This window comes from Microcaecilia unicolor, chromosome 2 (genome assembly GCF_901765095.1).
Source record: "Microcaecilia unicolor chromosome 2, aMicUni1.1, whole genome shotgun sequence".
NCBI lineage: Eukaryota > Metazoa > Chordata > Amphibia > Gymnophiona > Siphonopidae > Microcaecilia > Microcaecilia unicolor.
Window position 1 is genome coordinate 404,565,292 of NC_044032.1, and position 27,650 is coordinate 404,592,941.

Genomic DNA, 27,650 nt, shown 5'->3' on the forward strand with positions numbered 1-27,650 from the left:
AACAAAAGGTGATCCTTGTGAGACCATAGTATGTGTGCTTTCTTTCCTAGATGTCCAGTTCCAAAGGTGTTCATATGAGACCTCTGTGTTTGAGGCTTTTGCAGTATAGTCTAGACTCCAGGAGACTCTATGGCTGTGGGGACCCCTTGTAGTAAAGAAAAAAAGCTAGACTAGATCTGGGCACAGTCTGGAAGAAGGTATAAAGACCAGTGGAGAAAAACATCAGGAATTAAGCAGCCAGCATGGAGTAGGTGAACACCATCTAGTTCCTTAAATGGAGCATCAAGTGCTCCTGGGGAGGTTTCTGAAGAATAGCTTGATTGATTCCCCACCTTTCGATGAGTTGCCTGAAGGGGCTCCAGAACAGTCAATAAAGGGAGTTATATGTAATTCGGGCATCCCTGAAGTGGAATGGGAGCCCACAAAAGAAAGCTGTATACCATGTAAAACCCTTGAGGAGGGAGAAAGTATTCCAAGAAGCAAGGATTCAACCAAAATCCAAACTTCCACTGACTGGCCTGCAGTGGCAAGTGGAAGTTGGCATATCTAATTCATGAGGAGATTTTTGCAATTTAATGTTTTACATGTTACTCCTCAAAACAGTTAAAAATCATAGTTTCGTCAGAGTAGTTTGGAATCACAGCAACTGAGTTGTCTTAGATCATTGGGAGAAATGCCACAAAGAGGGACAATGTGCCTTCGTAGTGTGTTCATTCCACTCATGATTCACTACACCATCTGATAGATGAAAGAGCTCCAAAACCACCAGGACATTCCCCAGTACACAATTTCTACACACACATAAGTACATTTCCTAAATGTTAGGAAGTCTGGAGTTGGTGACATACGAACAGACAGGATTTGTACTGTGAATCACTAAAGCAGATCGGAGGAGTCAGAGTTGAATTCACAAGAGGGCAACAGGCAAGAAACCAGAAAGCAACTTTTATGTTGTAAATAATGTATATTAATTTTCATTTGCATAAACAAAGAAAGCCTCATTTACTTGTGCAATAATTTCTCAATGAACATTTTTTAATACTTTTTTTTAAAATATGCAACACATTTCTATAGAACACATAGATATACAAAATAATGTAATATGCACAACATATAAATATGTTTGTAAAATAAAAGTTACATTAACAGGGGTCACTTAAACTGATTCCTGTAAGCTGAGCGGGTGTCCTCCAACCTCATTGCTACCAGTTGAGGGTGGTACTTCAATATTGTGTTTTCAATCTCTAGGGACAGGTAGGTTCCCTGGAGTCCTGCAGAACTTGCCTGTCCCACTCTATTGAAAATAAATTAGTGAAAGAGCACCTCCCACTGGCAGGGCTGTATAATTGAGGACTCTCGTTCAGCTTCAAGGAAACAGTGGTCACTTATTATTACAATGCTTCATTAATGGTTCTACATAAGAGTAGCCATACTGAGTCAGACCAATGGTCCATCTAGCCCAGTATCTTGTTTTCCAAACTGTAGCCAAGCCAGGTCACATGTACCTGGCAGAACCCCAAATCGTGGCAACACTCCATACTACAATTCCCATTGGACTCATAGGTGTTTCAGTCCTAAAAATACTGCAGTCTGATTCATTAATACTAATATTACATATTAACCCCCTCCAATTGGTATTCTGCAAAGCACTGTACCTGAATAATGGAGCATTATTGGTCCCATACATAAGCACTCTAAATTACTAATGAATAGCACTGTATATTGGGAATCAATTGCAGAACAACACAATAACCATCAGGTTTAGAAAATACCACACATTTCATTCCAAACAAAGAAGCAAATGTAGAGGGTGACCCAGACTTTTTAGTTGTAGCTATGGGTTAGTATACATATATTTATATATTTTTTTTTCCAAGTAAGAATATAGCAATTGTGCATCTGGGAGCCAACAGTATCCAGCTCAAGCGGAGTTTACATCTTATTAATGCTGTCAAGGTTCTTGGAAGTATCCTTGGTCTTGCATAACCAGTGGCTGCCGGAACTCATTTTCAACAAAAGATATTCCTTGTATATCAGGTGAAACCGTAGACTCGGCAAAAGTCATTGGTATTTCTTGCTGAATACCAAGAGGTGTTGTTGCTTCGGTGCCTACGGGCAGATAATTGGCAAATGTATCGTCAGTCACTGCTGGGACACTAGCAGGAGTTATTCCCATAGGCAGTTTGCTCTGGCCAACAGGATCAAGCCCCAGGTTGGGATAGTATATATTCGGGTTTGGTAGCACAGGTCCGGGGGCTGCTGGGTTGCCTTCAGGGATGATGACAGTCTGTCCAGGCACTGGATTAGCCCCAACAGCTGGAATATTTCCATTTGGAAACTGTACTACACCCCCTTGTCCAATTGCTTGGCCTCCCTTTGCCGGCAGATCGTCTTCCACAGTGAAGTCTCCCTGGAATCCTGGATTTTGTGGCATGCCTCCAAAGCCAGGCCCCATGCCTACAAACCCTGGATAGATAGCACTGTAGGCACCCATACCAGCCATGCCACCCTGTAAGCCAAAAAACAAAACAGTGTATAATTCAGCATGGAGTTGCTGAACTACAGGCTTCTTATTTTTATTCATTAAGTATGACCTAAATTATGCTGATTTAGGCAAGTCTGTGTTTATAATGCAACTTTATATTATTAGTGCACGGTCTTTTCTTGATTTTTCTCTTTTTTTCATGCATAGTGAAAATCACAATAAGAAACAAAGAGGTCAGTATTCAGTGGCATGACCATCCTATAACTTTGCACGCACTGTTACAGAATACGCCCAATTTCCGCCTAATTTAGGGGTGGGGATTAACTTTCAGTTGGTGTAAATCTTTGCGCCCAGCTTAGAGCACTGCTTAAAGAATTGCGCATAGCACTCATTTTTTCATCACCATATACTCATCAAATTTTCTTTTTTTTTTTAAAGCATTTATGTGGTTGGTGCTGCTGCTGACTGTACAATTGCTTTTGAATAGTGATCTCAAGCTATCTTGCCAATGAGAAAAAAATACGGAATGTATCCCTTAAATATTAAAAATATGTATTCCTATCCACAGTTTGTGCTTAGATATGGAAAATTAATAGCAATACTAATGATTAAGCAGGAAACAATAGAAAAACAATCCAGGGAAAAGCAAGCACTCAAAATTATTATAGGAAAAACATATTGCAGATCACATGAGAGGGTTCAGGTAAAAAGCTAAAAGGATTAAAAAATGTTTTAATGTTACTTTACTCAAAACAACAGACCAAACAAATGTTCTGAAGAATGACTACTGGATAATGTTTACAATTCATGCCCGGCATTGTTTAAGGGGCCCTTTTACTAAGTTGCATTAAGTGCTAATGTGCGCCTAACTCAGCACAAAATGGATGCCCAATTAAATCCTGGGTAGCAGCCTAAGGGATTCCTGGTCCTTCCTCCTTCTCCCCAAAACACAGTAAGCCCCAGACCAGGACCTCTCACTCATGGTACTAAGCCATGCTGACTACTGCAACAGAATTTACGTGGGATGCAAAGACCAACTCATAAAGAAGCTACAGACCACTGAAAACACAGCAGCCAGGCTTATATTTGGAAAATCGTGATTCTAAAGCGCCAAACCCCTTTGAGAAAAACTACATTGGCTCCCAATCAAGGAACATATTACTTTCAAAATCTGCACCCTGGCCCACAAGATTATCTATGGTGATGCCCAGGGATATATGTATGACCTCATAGACCTACCAGAAACTCAACCAGATCATCACGAACATAGTTAAATCTTCACCACCCTAGCTGCAAAGGACTTAAGTACAAATCAATTTATGGATCCAGTTTCTCCTATATAAGCACCCAAATCTGGAATGCACTTCCAAGAGCCGTAAAGACAACGTACGAACACCTCAACTTCCGGAAATAACTAAAGACCAACTTTTTCGAAAAGGCATACACTACTGACCGAACTTAAATGCCTTAACCCAGCAACACAAAGAAACAACAATTTATAATGAACTCTATATAACTCTTCTCTACGATTCCCTACTGTATCTGTAATATATTTATCTCACTGACTATAATATCACTCTGTATTTGTTTCACCACTGGAGGTAGCTACTGTCTCACGGTACTATGTAAGCCACATTGAGCCTGCAAATAGGTGGGAAAATGTGGGGTACAAATGTAACAAATAAATAAATAAAATAAATAAATCCACCCCCATAGGCCCCCAGGCCTACCTTTTTTATCACCGGTGTTCTAAGGGGGTCCTACTGGCAGGAGCAATGCCCACTTGCTCCTGCCTGTCGCAAATCCTTTCTCAAAATGGCCTCCATGACCCCTAGCAGCAGTTAACAAGCTGCTAATTGGCATTAATGACCAATTATTGGATATAATTAATGTTAATTGGTACACATTGGAAGTAATTAGCAGTTAAATCGAGCGTGTAAATTCCAAACCCCCTGATATTCAACACTATTTAACCAGCCAGAACAGCTGCTGACTGGTTAAATAGTGCTTAGACAGTTATCCACTAATACTGAGGGGGGGGGGGGGGAATAACAAGCTATCCCCCGCTGAATATCCCCGGTTAGCAGATAGCAGATAGCTGATTATATCGTGAGATATAACCTGTTATCCACCAATTTTCAAAGCGAGTTTAGTGTTCATATTTGGCCATGTGAAACCATAGAATATTTTTGGCCAGTTTCAAGATAGCCGGCTAAGTCTGAATATCAACTTAGCCGGTTATCTTGAAACTGCCCCAAAATAAAGCGGATTTTCAATGCCAGTCACCGGAAATGGCCTGGCATTGAATATCTAGGTTCAGCACTGACCGTAGAAGTTAGGAGGTCTAACTCCTCCTGCGCTCTGAAAATCAACCTCAAAGTGTGAACTGTAAAGGGGGTGTGGACCTGGGAGTGGCATGTCTGGCAGTTGCACATGGGGGTTTTAGAACACCTGTAGTTACACATCTAAGTTCCTACAGTTAGGCATGAGGATTTATAACAGCCGTTTGGCTGCTGTAAGTGCTCACACCTAGGGCCCTGTTTACTATGGTGTGTTATCATTTTTAATACACCTACAATTAGCGCACACGCTAACCATGTAGTCGCCTATAGGGATATTGTAGGCACGTATACATAGTTAACGCATGTTAAAAATGCTAATGCACCTATAACGCGGCATAGTAAACAGGGCCCCTATTTAGGTGTGTAACTGCAGACTTATGATAGTATTGTATATATGACAATCACAAGTCCAGATGCCATTATAGAATCCGCGCTCAGCATCCTGGTGCCTAACTTTAGATGACCTTTTGAGATTTACCCCAGGGATGTTCATTTGTACACTCACTATTTTGCCTTTTCTTGGCCACATATACAAATAGCAGTTGCAAGGTACACAGCCGTTTTTGGAGAGTATTCTTTGCAGATGCCATGGGAGAACGTTTGAATAGCCTGCTCTCTGTGCAGTGCATGAGGTTGCTCTTGGTCTTTTTACTTGGTAGTCCATTTTCAAAGGGAAGCAAAATAAAGTGACAGTTACAAACCATCAGGCAAAGGAGGAAGCAACCTGCACAAAGCACTCTAAATGATGGCAGGGGGAGACGTAAACCTGCAAGAACTGGTAGCTACTACTCTAACCATCTTGCTGGGCAAACCTGGTGGGTCATTTTGGCTTTTGCTGTCATCTACTATGTTACTAAGATCCACTGTTTCCCTTTGAAAAGGGACTGCCATGTGCAAGATCCAAAACTATCAACAACATTACAAATAACCAGTGCCTTAGCGAGGGTGCCTGACACCCGGGGCGGGTCGCCGCTGCGCACCCCCCCCCGGGTGCAGGGCACGGTGCCCCCCCTCCAGAACGCCCTCCCCGAAATGCACCCAACCTTGCAGCGGGGGGCAGGCAGGAGGGCCGATCCGCCCCCAGTGCACGTCACTGGGAGCTGCGTCGGCTCTGCTGCTTCCCTGCCTTCTCTGCCCCGGAACAGGAAGTAACCTGTTCCGGGGCAGAAAGAGCAGAGAACCAGCGAGCCAACACCCCCCCCAGCGCGTGCACCCGGGGCGGACCGCCCCACCGCCCCCCCTTCCTACACCACTGCAAATAACACAAGCTATTCAAATTCTCCTCAGTAGTAAAGGTTGTTACTGAAGGCCCATTCTTGTCTCATATAACATAAGAAAATATCTTTCATCTCAATTTTTAATGGATTGTATTGCTGTTTAATGCATCTCAGTATGCAACTCCACACTTTTCCATCCTACTTACACCAATGAATAATTTTATGAGCAAGTCCTGTGCGATTCATCCAGATTACCTACCTGAATTTCTTCTGAGCTTACAATACCCAGCCTAGCAGGGGCACCCTTTGGAAAACAAACAACATGTTAGAAGATGGATCAAACAAGCATCCTGCAACAGGTTGATTCGATTAACTGTTAGAAACACTGCTTTTCATAGCTTTTCACAGTCACTTTTTATTTCAGGCAAGAATAAAAGCCCACAAGCATCTATGCAGGTTTGAATACAATTAGTTATTTGTTTGATATCTAATTCTGCTATCTGGGTGCTAAGTGGTATTCTGCAAATATAATCTTAGCGTAGTGCGCAGATGCATGGGGTGTTCATGTGGTCGGGGCATGGGCAACTCACTCATGTTATAGTGTCATTTCCATTTCAAAGTGCAGCATTTAGGCAATGGACTTGGCCTATATGTTGCAATGTAATGCTGACCTACACCAGATCCTGTTATAGAATTTCTCTCTGATACTCAGTGCTATTTAAGCAGTTAGAATGGCTCCTGGCCAGTTAAATTGTGCTCAGCTGACTATGTGCTAATATTCAGCATTAGATAGCTGGTTATCTCCATTGAATATTAGCATTTAGCACATAGGGCTAGTTTTTATGTATGGTGCCTAAAAAATCGATGTTGAAAAACAATCACGCAAATGGTATTTTATAATCCATGCCTAAAGTTTGGCATGGTTTATAGAATACACACTTAAGTGGAGAGTTGCACATAAATTTAGGCATGGCCATTTGCACCAATGAAAACATGGTGCAAATGCCTGCACCTAAATTTACACATGGAGCACCATTGTTCTGTAATTACGCATATAACTCTAAACCATGCCCCCATTCTGCCCCAAAATGCCTTGACCCTCCCATTTCTGTGCCCCCTTTTTTGGATCATGTGTAAATTTTAGGCGCAGATCCTACATCTAACTTTATGCAAGTTGGTCAATTAAATCTAACTAGGTCCAATATTTGCTTGTTAAAAAGCTATTAAATTGCATGCACAAATCAGGAACATGAATAAATTTGCATATGCAATTTTTGGCGACTTTTATAGAATCAGGGGGATAGAAGCTAACCGATCATATTGCTCACTACAGCTGGTTGTCCATGAATATTCAAATGCTGGCCGGCTAAGTTTAGCATCCAAATTGGACTACCTAAATATTAGTCCTATCTTTGGACGCTAAAAATTTAACCAGCCAGTGCTGAATATTCACTTAACTGGTTAAAGTGAGCCAGTCAAGGTATTATTAATAATCTGATTCTAAGAAAAAAGTGAAATTGATGACAAACACTTACTGTAGTTTTGTAGTTTTAAATAGTTGTAATTGCAAATAGTATTAATTTCTTCTGCATTATTGAACCATCTCCAAATAAGTGATTGGCAACCAAGTTTTTACATTTTTATATACTTATTTTTAGGTTATGTGTGAGCTCACTGGGTATTGTGGATAAAAAAGTTTGGAGTAATTTCTATGAGGTTTTTGGATGTAACCAAGACCTGGGTTAACCTGAAGTGATGGACTGAAATGAAAAAGAAGTCTAATTGTCACTATAATACAGACTTCATTCCCCTGTATAACCAACGTGTTAACAGAGATTGCAGTGAGGTTCCTTGACCAGAGTACAGACTGTTGGGCTCATTTTCGAAAAAGAAGGACGCCCATCTTCCGACATAAATCGGAAGATGGGCGTCATTCTCACAGGGTCGTCCAAATCGGTATAATCGAAAGCCGATTTTGGACGTCCCCAACTGCTTTCCGTTGCAGGGATGGCCAAAGTTCAAGGGGGCGTATTGGAGGCATAGTGAAGGTGGGACTTGGGCATGCCTAACACTAGGACGTCCTCGACCCATAATCAAAAGAAACAAGGATGTCCCTGATGAACAATTGGACCACTTTACCTGGTCGTGTTTTTCTTACGACCAAGGCACAAAAAGGTGCCCGAAATGACCAGATGACCAGCGGAGAGAATCAGGGATGACCGCCCGTTACTCCCTCAGTGGTTACTAACTCCCTCCCACCCTCAAAAAACATCTTTAAAAATATTGATTGCCAGTCTCAGATGTCATACTCAGGTCCATCACAGCAGTATGCAGGTACCTGGAGCAGTTTTAGTTGTCGGGGCCTTGAGGCAGGACCGGAATTCATGAGCCCTTGGACCACTGCCGAGGAGCGGCAGAGGCAGGCAAGACTACCCTGGAACTGGATACAAGGAAGAGCAGGACTGGAACATAGGACTGGAGTAGTAACAAAGGCAAGCAACTAGAACAGGCAGAACAGGACAGCTTCACCTGCGCTTGACCACCGTTCCTCCGGAGTTGAGCTCCGGAGTGCGGGTGGCCGGCAGGACTTGTAGGACAGAGCAGGAACTGAAGATCCAGAGGACCCACTCCGGGTTTGAGAAACACGAGGGAGGCTAGGCACAGAACTAAGCTAGACTAGGACTGAAAGCTGCTACACAGCCACTAGCAAGAAACACAAGACAGACTAAGCAGACAGGGCGTACACAAAGGCTAGCTGGAAACAGGGGCTTGGATATACAGACAAGCTTGGTAGAAACGGGGTTCAGGATATACAGGGTTCAGGATAGACATGCAAGCTTGGCAGAGGTGGGGTTCAGGCTATACACTCAGGATACACACCATAGCTAGGCAGAAGCAGGATTCAGGATATACACTCAGGATATGCAGGACTCAGGATATACACACTGGCTAGGCAGAAGCAGGATTCAGGATATACACTCAGGATAAACACACTAGCTAGGCAGCAATAGGTTCAGGGCAACACATAAGCTGGGCAGCAGACAGGAGAATAAACCAGGATATTAGCAGAGTTCAGGGCAATGGCTGAAGCTTCAGGTGCTAACAACCACCGACAGGGACCAAACAAAGGCTGAAGCTTCCGCAGCTCCCAACACAGACAGGGAACACACAAAGGCGGAAGCTTCAGTGGCTCCAAACACAGAGTGGAGCACCAGAAGGACTAGCAGTCCACAGACACACAAGCGGAAGGGCAGGAGCCCACATAGAAGGATTAGCAGTCCACAGACAGAAATGCAGATGGGCAAGAGCCCCAGAGAAAGGCTATGAGGCAGTGCAATAGTACACTCACTAACCTGACGACCTTTTGGCATAACACACACACCATGCAAAGGCCCTGAATGCCAGTACAGCACTTCCTTATGAAGGCTCTCACTGATGATGTCACCTACAGCAAGACAGGAGCAGGGAACACACTCATACCAAGGAGAGGCTTGGAACACATAAGAAGGACAGGCAGGAGTCATCTTGGAAGCTGGAACAGAACAGGCGGAAGCCATCTTAGATGCTGGCTCCCCAGAGAGGCATAGCCCACACAGGTGAGGTCTAGTGAAGTAATCAGCACACAGAGACAGAGACAAAACTAACACAGAAACAGACAGAAGCCAGCACAGATGCTGACCCCCAGAAATAAGGTAAGTCTGAGGGTGGTCACGGCCACAGACGTGACATTAGTGGGTGCAGTGCACTTCAGGCAGGTGGACCCAGGCCCATCCCCCCTACCTGTTACGTTTATGGAGGAAACAGCAAGCCCTCCAAAACCCACCAGAAACCCACTGTACCCACATCTAGGTGCCCCCTTCACCCATAAGGGCTATGGTAATGGTGTAGTTGGGGGTAGTGAGTTTTTTTTGGGGGGTTGGGGGGCTCAGCACACAAGGTAAGGGAGCTATGTACCTGGAAGCAATTTATGAAGTCCACTGCAGTGCCCCCTAGGGTACCCGGTTGGTGTCCTGGCACATGAGGTGGACCAGTGCACTAGAAATGCTGGCTCCTCCCATGACCAAATGGCTTGCATTTGGTCATTTCTGAGATGGACTTCCCTTATTGCTGAAAATCAGAAACGACCAAGTCTAGGGACGACCATCTCTAAGGACGACCAAATTTCAGGATTTGGGCATCCTTGACCATATTATCAAAATGAAAAATGGACGTCTGTCTTGTTTCGAAAATAAGGGTTTCCCCGTCCCTGGATGGGGACGTTTTGCGAGGATGTCCAAATCGAAACGAGGACATCCCTTTCGATTATGCCCATCTGTGTCTCTCTCAAGAACCAGGTATGCACACTGTGTGTGCCTCATCCATCCAATTGATGATATGGAGGGAAATCTGCCAGCCCTTCCTTCAAGGGAAACCAGCATCCTAAAACACATGCTCTACAATTACTTTTTAGAGTTAAGCTCAGGGCTGACTTTAGCCCTGATGGTGCCCTGTGTGGGTGATTGAGGATATGGAAGGGGAAGGGAGAGGCTGTGTGATGGGAAGGCAAGTAGTGTTGACCATCCTGATTGAGTTCCAATTCCACAAGAACTCTTTCCAAGGGCTTCAAAGCTCTCAGGAAAGAGTTCAGCATTCAAAGCAAAAGAACTGCTGACCTCAAAGAAGCCTACTGTACTGTCTGAAACCTTAAAAACACCTGCAGTGGTCTTGGTCTTTGGATGAGCTATCCACAGAAAGGACAGAAATGACCATGATACTCATCATTTTATAGCAACTAATGAAGACTCATTACTAGGGACAATATTATTATTATTATTTATTGCATTTGTATCCCACATTTTCCCACCTCTTTGCAGGCTCAATGTGGCTTACATTACATCATGAATAGTGGAGGTACATAAGAAAATAGTTATTTAGTATTGCAGGATCTTGGGTGCATGATAACGATAGAGCATGATAGTAGTATAGCAAGTAAATATCATAGGGCTGTTCTGGATATATTGTGACTTATAGATGCTACACTTTAAGGGGTTTTATAGATAAAGTAAACTTTATCACCAATCTGGACATTTTACTTGACTTCTATCAAGAAGCACAATATGTGGCAAGATGCCATATTACATAGACACTGTTTCCATATGAGAGATACGCAGTGAGTCACTCTAGTAAACTCTCTCTTGTCCCTGTAAATATTGGGGTTGATACGCTAAACTGCACATCAGCAATTAGTTAATACATATAAATAAGATGTTTAACATGCATATTAATGTCTGATATTAATACAATGCAAGCAAGGCTTATGGAGGAGTAGCCTAGTGGTTAGTGTAGCAGACTTTGATCCTTGGGAACTGGGTTTAATTCCCACTGCAGCTCCTTGTGACTCTGGGTAAATCACTTAACCCTCCATTGACTCAGGTACAAATAAGTACCACTTTGAGTGTAGTTGCAAAAACACAGAAAGGCAGTATATCAAGTCCTATCCCCTTCCCTTGAAAGCACATGAAAGTTAATGCAAGATGGAAGTGCAAAGACATATCTGTACCTCTTGAGATGCAGTTAAGGTTTTTATGTGTCTCTGTTACATTTTTTTTTTTGCATTTTGGCTATTCTGTCGGATTCTATATATTGCATCTAGTGTTCCGCACCTAAATGTAAGCATATTCCATAACATTGCATGTAACTTAATTGGCTTAACAAGCCAATGAGCGTTGTTAACAGCAATAATAAGCACCAACTGGCAGTAATTAGAATTTACACACACAACACACTAAGCATATGCTGTAACTCACTGCACCTAAATTCTAATGCGCACATCCAAAAAGGGACATGGTTATACGCGGAGAAATAAGCATTTCCTGGGCGCTGCCAAATTTACACATGTTGTTATAGAACATGGCCCAGTCCACATAAGTCTACACATAGGGATTTACCCTATATTTTCATTGGTGTAAATGGGTGCGTGTAGTTTTAGGCTCTGGGATATCAACTAAATGTATTCTATATACTGCGCTTACATCTTATAGAATACATTTAGGTGAAACTGATTTCCACACGGATTTTCCAGGCACCATATATATAGAATCTCCCCCTTAGTGACTAAACAATAGGATATCCTAGCACCACTGAAGAAAAGCTTTTAGAAATGATTGGCCCATCTTTTCTCCACCAAAGCTGATTCCCCATAACCCTCCTGAATTGGAACCAAGGTGTGTAATGATAGCAATCTTCAACAATGGTACTCTAGTTGATGTTTTTTTTAAATATTTCTTAGCAAAGATGAAATATCACTTTCTTAAATCCACATTCTGTGTAGTTTCAAAAACTATAATGTATGGCGGGACATGCTAAGGCAATGTCTAGGTGGCATGGAGCACAATTAGTATCTCTCTCCATAAAATTAATAGCTACCACAAATCATATTTTCTGGTGGTATATAGAGTGCCAGGAATAGATAACTTTCATCTTGAAGTCATGTTATCCATATTCTCTGTTGAAATGGATCAAATATCTAGGAGCATATGTAGGGAAACTCAAAGTAGCAGCGTTTTTTGCTACTTCAACCTGGCATTCTCCAGTTGGGAGCAACATTCTGTTTAAAATTCCCATGTAAAAGTATTGTCAACTATTCTGTGAAATACGTTTTTTTTTTTGTATCCTTCCCACCTGACTGCCTTTCTGGCTACAAAGGGGGCTCCCATGTGTCCCTCCAAGAAGTCCCAGTATGTGAAGGGGTAGTACTTAGAATGCGCTACTGATGATAATTTCTGTTCCTTTTTTCTTTGTCCTAGGGGGTATTTTTCTCCTAAACGATTTCCTTATTTTCTAAGTCCTCTATTTGAAGTGTATTGGGACTCCTCTTTTTTGGAGACTAGAGCGTGAAAATATGTACCTTTTCCATTTTGTTATTATTTTAAAATTTGCCCTGATTGAAGGATAATTTTCTTTATTTTTTGAGCTTTGCAGTCCGAGATTAATTTTGCTTGATTGTAATTTTGAAATCTTATAAACAAAACATTTTTTAAAAAAGCAGGTATATTTTTATCACACTGCAAAACGTATAACTGCTGTTTGAATAGACCCTAAGATTTATAAAATAGACTTCTGGAACCAGCCTTTCTAGCATTCATACATCACAATTGCACCTCAGCTTCATCCAAACTATACCCAGTAAAAGCTTATAAAAAGACTCTCCGTATTCAGCCCATGGGAGGCAGGCCGGCTAAGTGTCATGATCGGCACTGAACCCGAATATTCAATGCTGGCTGTTTCTAGTGACTGGCATTGAATATCCGTTTCTTGTGGCTAGCTTAAACTTAACCAGCCAAGACAATATTCAGCATTGGCTGGTTAATTTTATGGTGGCCAAAGATAGGCCTGCTATTTAGGCATTCTTATTTGGCTGCTAAACTTAGCAGGCAAAATGTTGAACATTTGTGGCTAGGTAGTTATATCACGTGATATAGCTGGTTAGCCGCTATGCACTAAGGTGCCGAAATGAAATTTGCCTAAGCGTATTCTATAAAATACACGTTAATTTAGGTGTCCTTTATAGAATAAGCCTAAATTTCCATGTTGTATATAGAATACACTGAGTGCTGCTCCGCATGACTAAATTTAGTTGCGAGCAGTTATGTCAAGTAAAACTTGGTGTAAATGCTGATGCCTAAATTAGGCACACACCGAGTGTATTCTATAATGATGCGCATAGATTTTAGAAATGCCCATGACCCGCCCATTCCACACCCATGGCCATGCCCACTTTTCAACTATGTGACTTAGAATTTACGCGCACTATGTTACAGAATACACTTGGACAGTTCTGCGTGTAAATTCTAATTAATGCCAATTAGTGCTGATATTGGTTGTTAACATCCAATTATCAACATTAATTAGCTTGTTAATCGATTAGCTTATGCACACTGTTATGGAATATGCTTCATTTTCCGCATGGACATCTCAGTGTGATATATAGCACTCAGGGGTAAGCGCTAATATTCAGCGTAGATACCTGGCTATCTTGCGCTGAATATTAGTGCTTTGCTGGCTAACTGTTTTTTAACCAGCCAGGAGCTGCTCCTGGCTAGTTAAATTGCTCTGAATATTGGCCAGAGAGCACATATAAGTATGTACACTGTTGTAAACATACATACGTATACATCCATTTTATAAAAAGCCTTTTCCACATGTAAAACCAGTTTTATGTGCAGAAAACTGTTATAATTACCCTTCTATTACCAAACTAATTTTGCCACCTGGTAAATTTTAGTGGTTAAGTTAAGCCGGTCAAAAGGGGTGAATTCTTAAAAGCAGAAGTTTAGCCAGTTAATATTTAAAGTGAGCACTTGATCCCCCTAGTGTCTGAACAATACGACATCTTAGCACTCCTTATATTTTCTGAAGCCAAACGAAAGAAGAATTTCAGGGGTCCTTTTACAAAGGCACGCTAGCGGTTTTAGGGCATGCTAATCATTAGCGTGTGCTAAACGCTAGCGATGCCTATAGAAATATGTGGGCAACTCTAACGTTTAGCGCATGCTAAAAACACTAGTGCGCCTTTGTAAAAAGACCCCTGAGTAAGGTGTGCCATACAGTATGTTCCTCTCACAAAGAGTGTGTGTAATTTTGCACTTCAGCACACAAAGCATTATTTGTGAAATTTTTCACCTTCATATTAATTACACTTTTGCATGTAGTATTCTGCATATGAAATTTTATTCAAATAGCTAATGAGAACCAGCGATGTAGAAGCACACAAAAGAACACATTACCTATTAACAAATTTTGCATAAACTACGTGCAAAATTCAGTTTGCAGAATACCAAAAATGTAACTGCAGCTCAAGGAGATCTAAATCTCGATTTTGAGAAATTTCACATGTTATTTTTCTACCTGCAACTCTTTTACATGAAAGAATAATATATGAAAATCCTCTGGAGTGGCACAGTACATTAGCTTCAAAGGTTTCCTAAGCCATAATGAAATGGTGCACATTTGTTGCTATAAGTCCTCCAGTTCCAGGTGTAGGCAGGGTGAGTACTGTCACCAATCACTGAAACCCGCCATTTATTCTAGTTTCAGGAAACATAATTTTTTTTTGTCAGGATTCCATATTGTTCAGTCACGGGTTTTACCCGAGAAAAATGCAGTGGGTCCCAGAAATCCAGGAAACCGCTTGAGGGCCACCTTCTGCTTTCTCTGTGAACACATCAACAGAACATTGAAGGATCCTGTCACAACTTTGTTTCCTGGAACTCTACGCACAGAGTGATACACAGCATGACGATTTGTACAGAGTGGAATTACTCAAGACTGCTTCAACTGGAGCAAATATACTGGAAGTCAACAATCAGGGGCATAGCCAGACAGCCAAATTTGAGTGGGCCTGAGCCCAAAATGGATGGGCACAGAATTCAGTCCCTCCTGACCCCCCTCCACTCTGCTCTCTGAATTCTGCCTCTTCCCCTACCCTCAAACACAAAATATTAAATATGTGAACTGGTGGGGACCCCCAAACTGCACCAGCTGAAGATTTCCTCCTTCTTGTGCAGCCAGTGCTCTTCCACACAGCAGATGGCAGCACTTGAGCTGATGCCGCTGACAGTAGTCCATACATGCTCAGTGCCTCCACCTGGTGAAAACTGAGCACGTGCAGAGGGGCTGATGTATGGTGCCAGCTGCCGTTTGGAAGAGCATTGGCTGCCTGAGAAGGAGGAAATCTTTAGGCTTTGGGGATTCCCACCAGCCACAGCAAGAGTACCACAATTTTGGGTGGGCCTGAGTCCAAATTGGGTGGGCTGTGGCCCACCCAGGCCCACCTGTAGCTACGCCACTGGTCAACATGATCCCCAATCAAGTTTCATGTTTACTAACCGTTTGACAGACTGCCCTCAAAGAATCTTTCAGAGCAGTTTACATTTATAGCATATAGTTAAATGGACAAACAGGATTAAAAGGGGAACTCCATTTGTAGACAGGACAGAGAGTCAGAATTACTGCAGCGTAGACCCACCTACCAGGTCCCTGTCATAAATATTAGTGACTAAATGTAGGTGTGCTGTTGCTGACATATTTTATAAAGGCAATTATATGCCAGTGCCATTATAGACTAGGGACCCTTTTACTAAAGGTTTGGCGCACGGCAACAGGCTTGCCATTTGCCAATCTGGGACTACTGCTGGCCTACCGCAGGAGCCCGGCAATAGTTCCCACCCCCCAGTGCATGCCATTTCCGGTGCTATTTTTGTAGCACTGGTTCTTACCTGGTGGTAAATGAGCAGCGTCATGCGCTGCCTGGTTACCGCTGGGTTAGTGCTGGAGCCCTTACCGCCACATCAATGGGTGGCAGTAAGTGCTCCCTCCCAAAATGGCCACACGGAAAGTGGTTCACTTACTGCATGGCAATTGCATTTCCAGGAAAAAAGACAACTTTTTACCCGCTGCGGTAAAAGGGGCCTCGGTGCGTGTCAAAAAGACATGCTGGTGCTAGTGCAGATCCCCTTTTTCCATAACTTAGTAAAAGGACCCCTAGGTGCACTACTTGCTTAATTTTGGAGCCTACACAGTGACACCCAGCTGTAGAATTGCCTCCTTAGTGTGTGTTGACTGCATTGCAGATAAGACAGATGCATATATGGCCTAATTCTGTATACGGCGCTCAAAATTGCGTACACGCGCATCTTTAGCTGCTACGATGCATGTGTATTTTTTATATGCAGATCCAAAAAGGGGTGTGGCTAAGCATGGATCAGGGGCATTCCTGGAATTTGCGTACAGTGTTACTGAATAAGGAAAATCAGCACATAAGAGCAGCATACCTGATCAGACCAGTGGTCCATCTAGCTCGGTATCCTATTTTCCAAACAGTGGCCAAGCCAGGTCACAAGTACCTGGCAGAAACCCAAATTGTGGCAACACTCCATACTACAAATCCCAGGGCAAGCAATTGCTTCCCATGTCTGTCTCAATAGCAGACTCTGGACTTTTCCTCCAGGAATTTGTCCAAACCTTTTTAAAACCCAGACACGCTAACTGCTGTTACCACATCCTCCAGTTCCAGTGTTGAGTGAAAAAATATTTCTTCCTATTTGTTTTAAAAGTATATCCATGTAACTTCCTCGAGTGTCCCCTAATCTTTGTACTTTTGGAACGAGTAAAAAATCAATTTACTTCTACTCGTTCTACACCAGTCAGGATTCTGTAGACCTCAATCATATCTCCCCTCATCTGTCTCTTTTCCAAGCTGAACAGCCCTAACCTCTTTAGCCTTTCCTCATATGAGAGGAGTTCCATCCCCTTTAACATTTTTGTCGCTCTTCTTTGAACCTTTTCTAATTCCGCTATATCATTTTTGAGATATGGTGACCGGAACTGAACGCAATACTCAAGGTGCAGACGCACCGTGGAGCAATACAAAGGCATTATAGTATTTTTGGTCTTATTCACCATCCCTTTTCTAATAATTCCTAGCATCCTGATTGTTTTTTGGCGGCTGCTGCACACTGAGCAAAAGATTTCAGCATATTATCTACAACGACACCCAGGTTTAAACTGGTATAAATACTTGTGCCCAAAATTGGGTGCGGATCCCCAGGGGCGTAGCCAGACCTCGCCGGTAGGGGGGCCAGAGCCCGAGGTGGGGGGCACTGTTTAGTCGCCGAACCCCCAATCGCCACTTTGGACCGCCGCGCCACTGCAAACCCAACCCCCCCGCCGCCACTTTGGACCGCCGTCGCAAATGCAAACCCCCCCTCCGCCGCCCACCCCGCCGCCACATCAGGTAACTTGTTTGCTGGCAGGGGTCCCCAATCCCCGCCAGCCAAAGAGACTTCTTTAGCACCGGTCGACTCCGGCGCCTTTGTTGTGGGATCATCTGTTTCTGACGCCTTATGTCCTGCACGGGGCTACATGCATAGTGCAGGACGTAAGGCGTCAGAAACCAGATGATCCCACAACGAAGGTGCCGGAGTCGACCGGCGCTGAAGAAAACTCTTCGGCTGGCGGGGTAAGGGGACCCCCACCAGCAAACAAGGTACCTGATGTGGCGGCGGGGGGGGGGGGGGGGTTGACAGCGGGGGGGGGGGGGGGGGGTCAAATGTAGAGAGGTCCAGGGGAGTAATCTGTGGGGGCCCATGCCCCTATGGCCCCACGTAGCTATGCTCCTCGTGCTAACCACTGTTCTATAAATGGCACCCAACTTGAGCGCTGCTTATAGAATAACACTTAGCATTAATTTTTGTTGGCACCGATCTTTTGGTGCCATATACAGAATCTAGCCCTTAGCGCGTAGTTCTATAAAGCAGGCACTCACATTTTTGTCCCTGTTATATGTGTGTAAATACTAGCACATACAGGAGTAAATGCTAATATTCCGCCTAAGCATTAGTCAGTAACTATGTGCATATCTTCAATAGCACATTGTTTGCAGGTTTGCAGACCCAGGGGCACAGCCCAGGCGGGGCTCACAGTTACACACATAACTTGACGTTATGTGCATATCACCAGAACTTAGGTGCCAACATTTATAATAGGTCTGTGATTGATGTATGTGCATACATGTGTATGCACACTGGTATATTAATATTCTATGAACATAGAAATAGAGAAAAATGCAGGCAGATAAAGACCACAAGGTCCATCCAATCTGCCCATCTATGCCATCTACTCCCCCTCTCACTCCCTTAGAATTCCTATTTACTTGTCCCAAGCTCTCTTGAATTCAGATACTGTTTTCATCTCCACCACTTCCACTGGGAGACCATTCCAAGAATTCGCTACTCTTTTCATAAAGAAGTATTTCCTCAGGTTACTTCTGAGTCTATCCCCTTTCACCTTCATCCTATGCCCTCTCGTTCCAGAGCTTCCTTTCAATAGAAAGAGATTTGCCTCTTGTGCATTTATGCCATGTAGGTATTTAAATGTCTCTGTCAGATCATTTCTTCCAAAGTATACTTATTTGAGATCTTTAAGTCTGTCCCTATACACTTAAAGACCACTGACCATTTTAGTAACTGCCCTCTGGACCGACTCTATCCTGTTTATATCTTTTTGAAGGTCTGGTCTCCAGAGTTAAACACAGTATTCTAAATGAGGTCTCACCAGAGTCTTATACAGGGGCATCGTCACCTCCTTTTTCCTACTGCCCATTCCTCTCCCTATGCACCCAAGTATCATTTTAGCTTTTGCCATCACCATTTCTACCTGTTTGGCCACCTTAAAATCATCATGTACAATCACACCCAAGTCCCGATCCTGTTTCGTGCACAAAAGTTCTTCACTCCCTACACTGTACCATTCTAATTATAGGCATGCACTGAGGTGACATTAAGAGGTAGTCAAAACGATTTTAACCAGGCAGATGCAGTCTACAATGACCTCAGGTACCTGTGGCCCTAGAGCCCATGGGGGCCCCAACTAGGACCCCACAATGTCAACTCCTTCCGTGGGTGAGAAAAGGACTCCTCTTGTCCCTCCACCTCATGTTCTGCATGTCCTTCAGCCCTATCCAAACTTTGGTGGGCCAGCTGTAAAATGGCCACTGTTCCCACCAAAGATACGAGGATTGTGGCTGGCAGGGGCTGAATAGAGGCCGAGATAGCATTACTGTGATTTTATTCTGGGGAGTCTCCAGAGTCCCCTGGAGCTAAAATATCCACTGCCACATCGCATACAATGCAAAAGGAGCTAGCATGTAGAGGTATCTTTGCTTTTTCTTCTCAGTTTGTTCATCATTGTGGCTATATGTGTCTGTATATGTTTTGGTTTATTATATTTTATATAGTAACATAGTAATAGTAGGTGACGGAAGAAAAAGACCTGTACGGTACATCCACTCTGCCCAACAAGATAAACTCATATGTGCTACTTTATATGTATACCTGACCTTGATTTGTATCTGCCATTTTCAGGGCACAGACCGTAGAACTCTGCCCAGCTCTAGCCCTGCCTCCCAACCACTAGCCCCACCTCCTAACCACTGGTGCTGCCACCCAATCTCTGCTAAGCTTCTGAGGATCCATTCCTTCTGAACAGGATTCCTTTATGTATTTTTGAATTCCGTTACCGTTTTCATCTCCACCACCTCCCATGGGAGGGCATTCCAAGTATCCACCACTCTCTCCGTGAAAAAATGCTTCCTGACATTTTTCTTGAGTCTGCCCCCCTTCAGCCTCATTTCATGTCCTCTAGTTCTACTGCCTTCCCGTCTCAGGAAAAGGTTCGTTTGCGGATTAATATCTTTCAAATATTTGAACGTCTGTATCACATCACCCCTGTTTCTCCTTTCCTCCAGGGTATACATGTTCAGGTCAGCAAGTCTCTCCTCATACATCTTGTAATGCAAATCCTATACCATTTTTGTAGCTTTTCTTTGCACCGCTTCAATTCTTTTTACATCCTTAGCAAGATACGACCTCCAAAACTGAACACAATACTCCATGTGGGGCCTCACCAACGACTTGTACAGGGGCATCAACACCTCCTTTCTTCTGCTGGTCACACCTCTCTCTATACAACCTAGCAACCTTCTGGCTACGGCCACCACCTTGTCACACTGTTTTGTCGCCTTCAGATCCTCAGATACTATCACTCCAAGATCCCTCTCCCTGCCTTTACATATCAGACTCTCACCGCCTAACACATATGTCTCCCGTGGATTTCTACTCCCTAAGTGCATCACTTTGCATTTCTTCACATTGAATTTTAATTGCCAAACATTAGACCATTCTTCTAGCTTCTGCAGATCCTTTTTCATGTTTTCCGCTCCCTCCGGGGTGTCCACTCTGTTACAAATCTCGGTATCATCTGCAAAAAGGCAAACTTTACCTTCTAACCCTTCGGCAATGTCACTCACAACTATATTGAACAGAATCGGCCCCAGCACCGATCCCTGAGGCACTCCACTACTCACCTTTCCCTCATCCGAGCGAATTCCATTAACCACCACCTTTTGGCGTCTGTCTGTCAATCAGTTCTTAATCCAGTTCACCACGTTGGGTCCTATCTTCAGCCTGTCAAGTTTGTTCAAGAGCCTCCTGTGGGGAACCATGTCTAAAGCTTTGCTGAAGTCTAAGTAGATTTCATCTATAGCACATCCTTGATTCAGTTCTCTGGCTACCCAGTCAAAGAATTCAATGAGATTTGTTTGGCACGATTTACCTTTGGTAAAACCATGTTGTCTCGGATCTTGCAACTTATTGGCTTCCATGAAATTCGCTATCCTTTCCTTCAGCATCGCTTCCATTACTTTTCCAATAACTGAAGTGAGGCTTACCGGCCTGTAGTTTCCAGCTTCTTGTGAGATATTTGCATGCATTAACTCCACTGCATGCAAATCTATCTCATGAATATTCATTGTGGATGTTCTGAAAATCTGAATGGCTGGGATGCCTCCAGGACCAGGTTTGAGAGCCACTGCTATATGGGTTGCCACTTGTCTGGATTAAGATATCATGTGATGTGAGAGGAGCCAAAAATAAATTTCAGTAAGAGCTTAGCCTCAAGGATCGAATAAGTATATCAAGAGGGCTATTAAATAGAACGGGGGCCAGGATGGAACCCTGAGAGCCTCCCGAGCACAAATGATGCAAGAATGAATGAGAAATTTTGGAGATGACCTGAAAAGAATGATTGGATAGAAACAAAATAAATCACGAAAGAATTTTGCCACATAGCCCAATGTCTGAGAGGCCAGACAGTAATCGCTGATGGTTAACAAGACCAGACACAGCTGAGAGGTGAAGGGAGAGCAGCAAAACCTATCTCCCAGTGTCTAGATGACACCATTTAGGAATGATAGTAAACACTGTGCTGTAATGCTGGCACAATCCAAAAGTGCAAAGTGACTCCTCAAAAGTGTGCTTCATGCAAAAATAGCACAAGATGCCTGGAATTTTTGCACTGCTTTTTTTTTTTTGGCAAAGTATATTTTTTGAAGTCGCTTCATGTTTTAGCACATGAGGGGTTTTAATCCATTCATGTTTCTATGGGGAAAAAGCCTAAAACGGCAATTCTATAACTATGTGCCTGCAGTTACATGTGTCTTGCACACGTAAATGCAGGAAAAAGTGCCACTTATATGCCCTTAAAGCCTAGGTGTTATTCTATACGGGTGCATTTAAGTGGCGTAATGCGTGAATGTAAGGACGCGTACATTTGGGTGGGCCATGGGCATGTCTTTCACTTATGAGCACTACTTATAGGATACAGTAAGTTGCATGCTTTGCCTATATACACCTGCCATAGACTTGGTGTAAGTGGGACCACCTACTTTTAGGTGCACTGATACAGGTTTATGCTAGAGTTCTAAAACAGAATCTGAGTGGTCAAGTGTTGTTATAGGATAAGCGTCCCCGTGTTGTACTGGGGGAGCCCGAATGGAGGTGCCTGGTTTAGAATTTCCCCTTATGCCTTACTGTTCTGTGATGGAAGGGGTTCACTTCTCCCCATGTATCCTCTGCAGCATCCTTTCCTCCACCCCCACCTCAGGCCTGAATAGGTACCGACAGACTGAAGAACTGCCAGCAGCCCCGGCAGTGCATAGAACTGCCAAAGAACTGGTAACATGGTCTCTCTTTCTCCATAGTAACTGGGCTACTTATCACATCAAACATATAAATGGTGAGTGACCGCACTCACCCGCAAATGCGCAGTAGAGACTTCCCTCTCTGTCCCGCCCCCGCGTCAATACATGATGACGGGGCGGGACAGAGGGGAAACTGCGCGAGGGGGAGGGAGGGAACCGCCGATGTCGCTACCGCTCCCCCCCGAGGTTGCCGCTACCGCTCCCCCCACCCGGAGTCACCGCCGCCGCCGCCCCCCCTCCACCCGGCCCGAGCACTCTCTTCGGTATTGAACTTACATCACCGACACGCAGCAGGCAGATCAGCTGAGCTCCCGTCGGCCTTTCTTCCCTGCCTGTGTCCCGCCCTCGCCGATGTTACGTCACACGAGGGCGGGACACAGGAAGAGAAGGAAGGCCGACGGGAGCTCTGCTGATCTGCGTGCTGCGTTTCGGCGACGTAAGTTCAATAGCAAAGAGAGAGCCCGGGTCTGGTGGAGGGGTGGCGGCGGTGGCGACTCCTGGGGGGGACCGGTGGCGGCGACCTCTGGGGGGGCCTGCAGCGGCGAGGGGGCCTTGGAAAAACCACATACTACCCCCTTTTTAACGGGCTCAACAGCTAGTTATTAAAGTAAAAGAGAAAAAAATGAGAAGAGCACTTCCTGGCGTACAATGAATTTCCAAAGTTGTTCTTTGCAGTAAGAGTACATTTCTAAAATGTGTTTTTATTTTTTGTTGTGTAAGTTTGGTGGAAGAGGGAGCTATGATTCTGTGAGAGAGGAGAGAGGGCTGATTTTTGTGTTAATATGTTTGATAACTTGGATTTGTTGTGTTATTGTGTAAGAAGTGCACATGTGTTTGTTGGTGGCAGAAGTGCTGCCATATGTGTGGATGCATTTGTGCGTGCAAAATAGAGGATGTCTATGCATGTCAGCGAGATAAAGAGTCAGCACATGTATTCCATCCGTACCCTTTTTTCCAACTTAGATGTGTAACTTTCCATTGCTGGTTGTGTACATTTTGTGGTATCAGAAAAATACATGGTTAGGTTGTCTTGGATGAGAAGCCTGAAGCATTCAGTACTGCTGACATGCATATTAAATTTTCTGAATTTTTGAACATCTCATACACAAGTTGAAAAGGACAGGGCAAAACGCCACATGGACCTTAAGGCACTCCTCAGCAGGGATAAGCATTTGTTTACAACGATATGGCAAATTCTATGTTATCGCATATTGTTATTAAATGAAAAGGAGCAGAAAAAACATAAGTACATAAGTATTGCCATACTGGGAAAGACCAAAGGTTCATCAAGCACAGCATCCTGTTTCCTACAGTGGCCAATCCAGGTCACAAATACCCGGCAAGATCCCAAAAATGTACAAAACATTTTATACTGCTTATCTCAGAAATAGTGGATTTTCCCCAAGTACATTTAATAACGGTCTATGGACTTTTCCTTTAGGAAGCCGTCCAAACCTTTTTTAAACTCCGCTAAGCTAACCGCCTTTACCACATTCTCTGGCAACGAATTCCAGAGTTTAATTACACGTTGAGTGAAGAAACATTTTCTCTGATTCATTTTAAATTTACTACATTGTAGCTTCATCGCATGGCCCCTAGTCCTAGTATTTTTGGAAAGCATAAACAGACGCTTCACATCTACCCGTTCAACTCCACTTATTATTTTATAGACCTCTATCATGTCTCCCCTCAGCCGCCTTTTCTCCAAGCTGAAGAGCCCTAGACACTTTAGCCTTTCCTCATAGGGAAGTCGTCCCATCCCCTTTATCATTTTCGTCGCCCTTCTCTGCACCTTTTCTAAAATTCATGTTGTATAACTTGATAATAATATCGTTCACTCTTATGAAGTGTCATACTCTGATTAGTGCGCAGAACTTACTATCTTAACAAGCCAATCAGCGCCAATAATTGCCACATAACAAGCAATTATTGACACTACTTGGCATTCATTAGAATTTACGTGCACAGCTGTCTACGCGTATTCTGTAAAGTGATGCGCGTAAATTCTAAGATGCAGATTAGAAAAGGGGGCATGGCCATGGGCGTAGAATGGGCATTTCTAAAAGCTATGCACGCTGTTATAGAATACATCCGCTCTGCACCTAACTTAGGTATAGGCATTTAAATGCCCGTAACTAACTTTAGTTGCATGGACAGGCACTAAATGCATTCTGGAAGCTGCTCCTATATTTTAGGTGTATTTTATAGAATATGCCTAGGTGTATTTTTTTCGGCACTGATTTTTAAGGCGCCATGTATAGAATCTAGCTCATAGCGTGCACCCTTTCAGAAAGAATGTACCCCCTTTACTCATAGTGCTCCCTCTTTCAAAAGAGCAGATGCTTGATGACTTTGCTCCCATGACAAAAAAATAGACAAACAAAAACGAATAAAATGACCATTCCCAGAAACAATACAGGAAATGACATAAAGCAAAACTGTTCTGGCTGCCCATTCCTACTCTTCAGCACGTCCTGGAAACAGAATCTAAGAAGCAAATGTTATTTCCTAAATAACTGATGTGGAGGGGCATAATCGAACGGCGCCGGCAAAGAGCGGTCCCAAACCATATTATTGAAAAAGATGGCCGGCCATCTTTCATTTCGATAATACAGTTGGGGCTGGTCAAATGTCAGAGATGGCTGGGTTTGAGATGGCCAGCATCAGTTTTCGCCGATAATGGAAACCGATGCTGGCCATCTCAAACCCGGCCAAATCCAAGGCATTTGGTCATGGGAGGGGCCAGCATTTGTAGTGCACTGGTCCCCCTCACATGCCAGGACACCAACCGGGCACCCTAGAGGGCACTGCAGTGGACTTCAAAAATTGCTCCCAGGTGCACACTTCCCTTAGCTTGGGTGCTGAGCCCCCCCCAAACCCACTCCCCACAACTGTATACCACTACCATAGCCCTTAGGGATGAAGGGGGGCACCTACATGTGGGTACAGTGGATTTTTTTTTTGGGGGGGGGGGTTGGAGGGCTCCCATTTACCACCACAAGTGTAACAGGTAGGGGGGGGAATGGGCCTGGGTCCACCTGCCTGAAGTGCACTGCACCCACTAAAAACTACTCCAGGGACCTGCATACTGCTATCATGGAGCTGGGTATGACATTTGAGGCTGGCATAGAGGCTGGCAAAAAAAATGTTTTTTATTTTTTGGGTGGGAGGGGGTTGGTGACCACTGGGGTCATCCCCGATTCCCTCCGGTGGTCATCTGCTCAGTTGGGGCACTTTTTTGAGGCTTGGTCCTAAAAATAAATGGACCAAGTGAAGCCGGCGAAATGTTCCTCAGAGCCATCCTTCTTTTTTCCATTATCGGCCGAAGCCAGCCATCTTGTAACTACGCTCCCGTCCCGCCTTCCATACCCTGCCGAAATGCCCCCTTAAACTTTGGCCGACCCTGTGATGGAAAGCAGTTGAAGTTGGCGAAAATCGGCTTTTGATTATACCGGTTTCGCCGGCTTCAGGAGATGGCCGGCCATCTCCCGATTTGTGTCAGAAGATGGCCGGCCTTCTCGTTCGAAAATAAACAGGATAGACACCTATTCAGTTTATCTAATAGTCACCTATAGGGACTTAGTTTCTAAGCTCTTTTTCCAGAGATACAGAATGGGATAAATGCCTTACCCCCAAATTCTATATATGGCATCTTAAGTTGTGCGGGCTAATTTGGCCACATGGCCAAATTGCGCGTACAACTTAATTGATTAATAAGCCAATCAGCACTGATAATTGGTACTTAACAACCAATTAGCAGCACTAATTGGCTTTAATTAGAATTTATGCGCACAACTTTCTAGGTGCATTCTATAACATGGTGTGCATAAATTCTAATGAGTGTAGTCAAAAAGGTGGCGTGGTTATGAGCATGGAATGGGCGGATTGTGGACATTTCAAAAAAACTATGCACACTATAATAGAATACTATTATAGAACTTAGGCGCAGGTATTTAGGCCTGGTTTTAGGTGGCCTAAATGGATGTGTCTAAATTTTAGTCGCAAGAATGGCGAGTGCACATATTCTATAAAGTACGTCTAAGTTTAGGTGTACTTTATTGAATCACGCTAACCATGTAGTTTTTCAGCGTCAAATTTTAAGGCACCATTTAAAGAATTTGACCCAAAGTAAATAATGCCTATCTACCTATTTTATTAGGGTTTTGTTTGAAGCTTATTCTCACATTATACTTTCTTCATGGTAGAAATGCTTTAGTATGACTCAGATTCATGTTTTATTCAGTACTTCTATAAGGTCAAGAGTTAATAATAATACAGACTTACTCTATTTCCTGCAGTGTACGGCATGTAATAAAGTCCAGGATAAAGCTAAAATGATACAGAGGGTATGCATTCAGAGGCATGTTAAAAAAAACTACATATATATATATATATATTCCATAAATGCTTGCAAATGGAAATGGAAAGTAAACTTACAGGTTGTTGTTGGGGTGGTTGCATGGGTACCTGCTGCATTGGTACCTGCAACCCCGGTAATTGCTGCATGGGTACCTGTTGCATGGGTACTTGCTGCATGGGTATCTGCAACCCCGGTAATTGCTGTGTGGGTACTTGCTGCATGGGTGTCTGTTGCTCTGGTACTTGCTGCTTAGGTTCTTGGTGCATTAATTTATATATGAAAGGATAAATCTAAACAACAACAATAAGAAGAAGAAAGAAATTGAACACGTGGGCAATTTTATACACACAAAGGATAACACACACATTTACACCTGCTCCAAAGTACGTATAAATTTGCGCTTGTACTCCTGAAGGTCATTTTATAAAATCATTTTCATGCGCATGTGGACTCGTATGCATGTAAATGGTCTCTTATGAAGGAAAGGGAAGGGGGTGGGGTTTGATATACAACCTTTCTGTGGTTACAAATCAAAGCTTTTTACATATTATATACAGGTACTTATTTTGTACCTGGTACAGTGGAGGGTTAAGTGACTTGGCCAGAGTCACAAGGAGCTGTAGTGGGAATTGAATTTGTCCCCTCCCCTAAACTAACCATTAGACTACGG

At 43.5% G+C, this 27,650-nt stretch overlaps 1 protein-coding gene across 1 annotated transcript in view; it reads right to left on the reverse strand.

Annotated features, from left to right (window-relative positions):
• Positions 1-1,951: 1,951 nt before the first annotated feature.
• AMBN (ameloblastin) overlaps positions 1,952-27,650 on the reverse strand; it is a 74,890-nt gene continuing 49,191 nt past the window's right edge. Inside the window, exons 7-10 of the mRNA XM_030192144.1 lie at positions 27,058-27,270; positions 26,905-26,949; positions 6,304-6,348; positions 1,952-2,509 (exon numbers count right to left, since the gene is read on the reverse strand). Of these exons, the coding sequence (XP_030048004.1) occupies positions 1,952-2,509; positions 6,304-6,348; positions 26,905-26,949; positions 27,058-27,270 (861 nt within the window). The remainder of the gene's footprint in view (positions 2,510-6,303; positions 6,349-26,904; positions 26,950-27,057; positions 27,271-27,650) is intronic.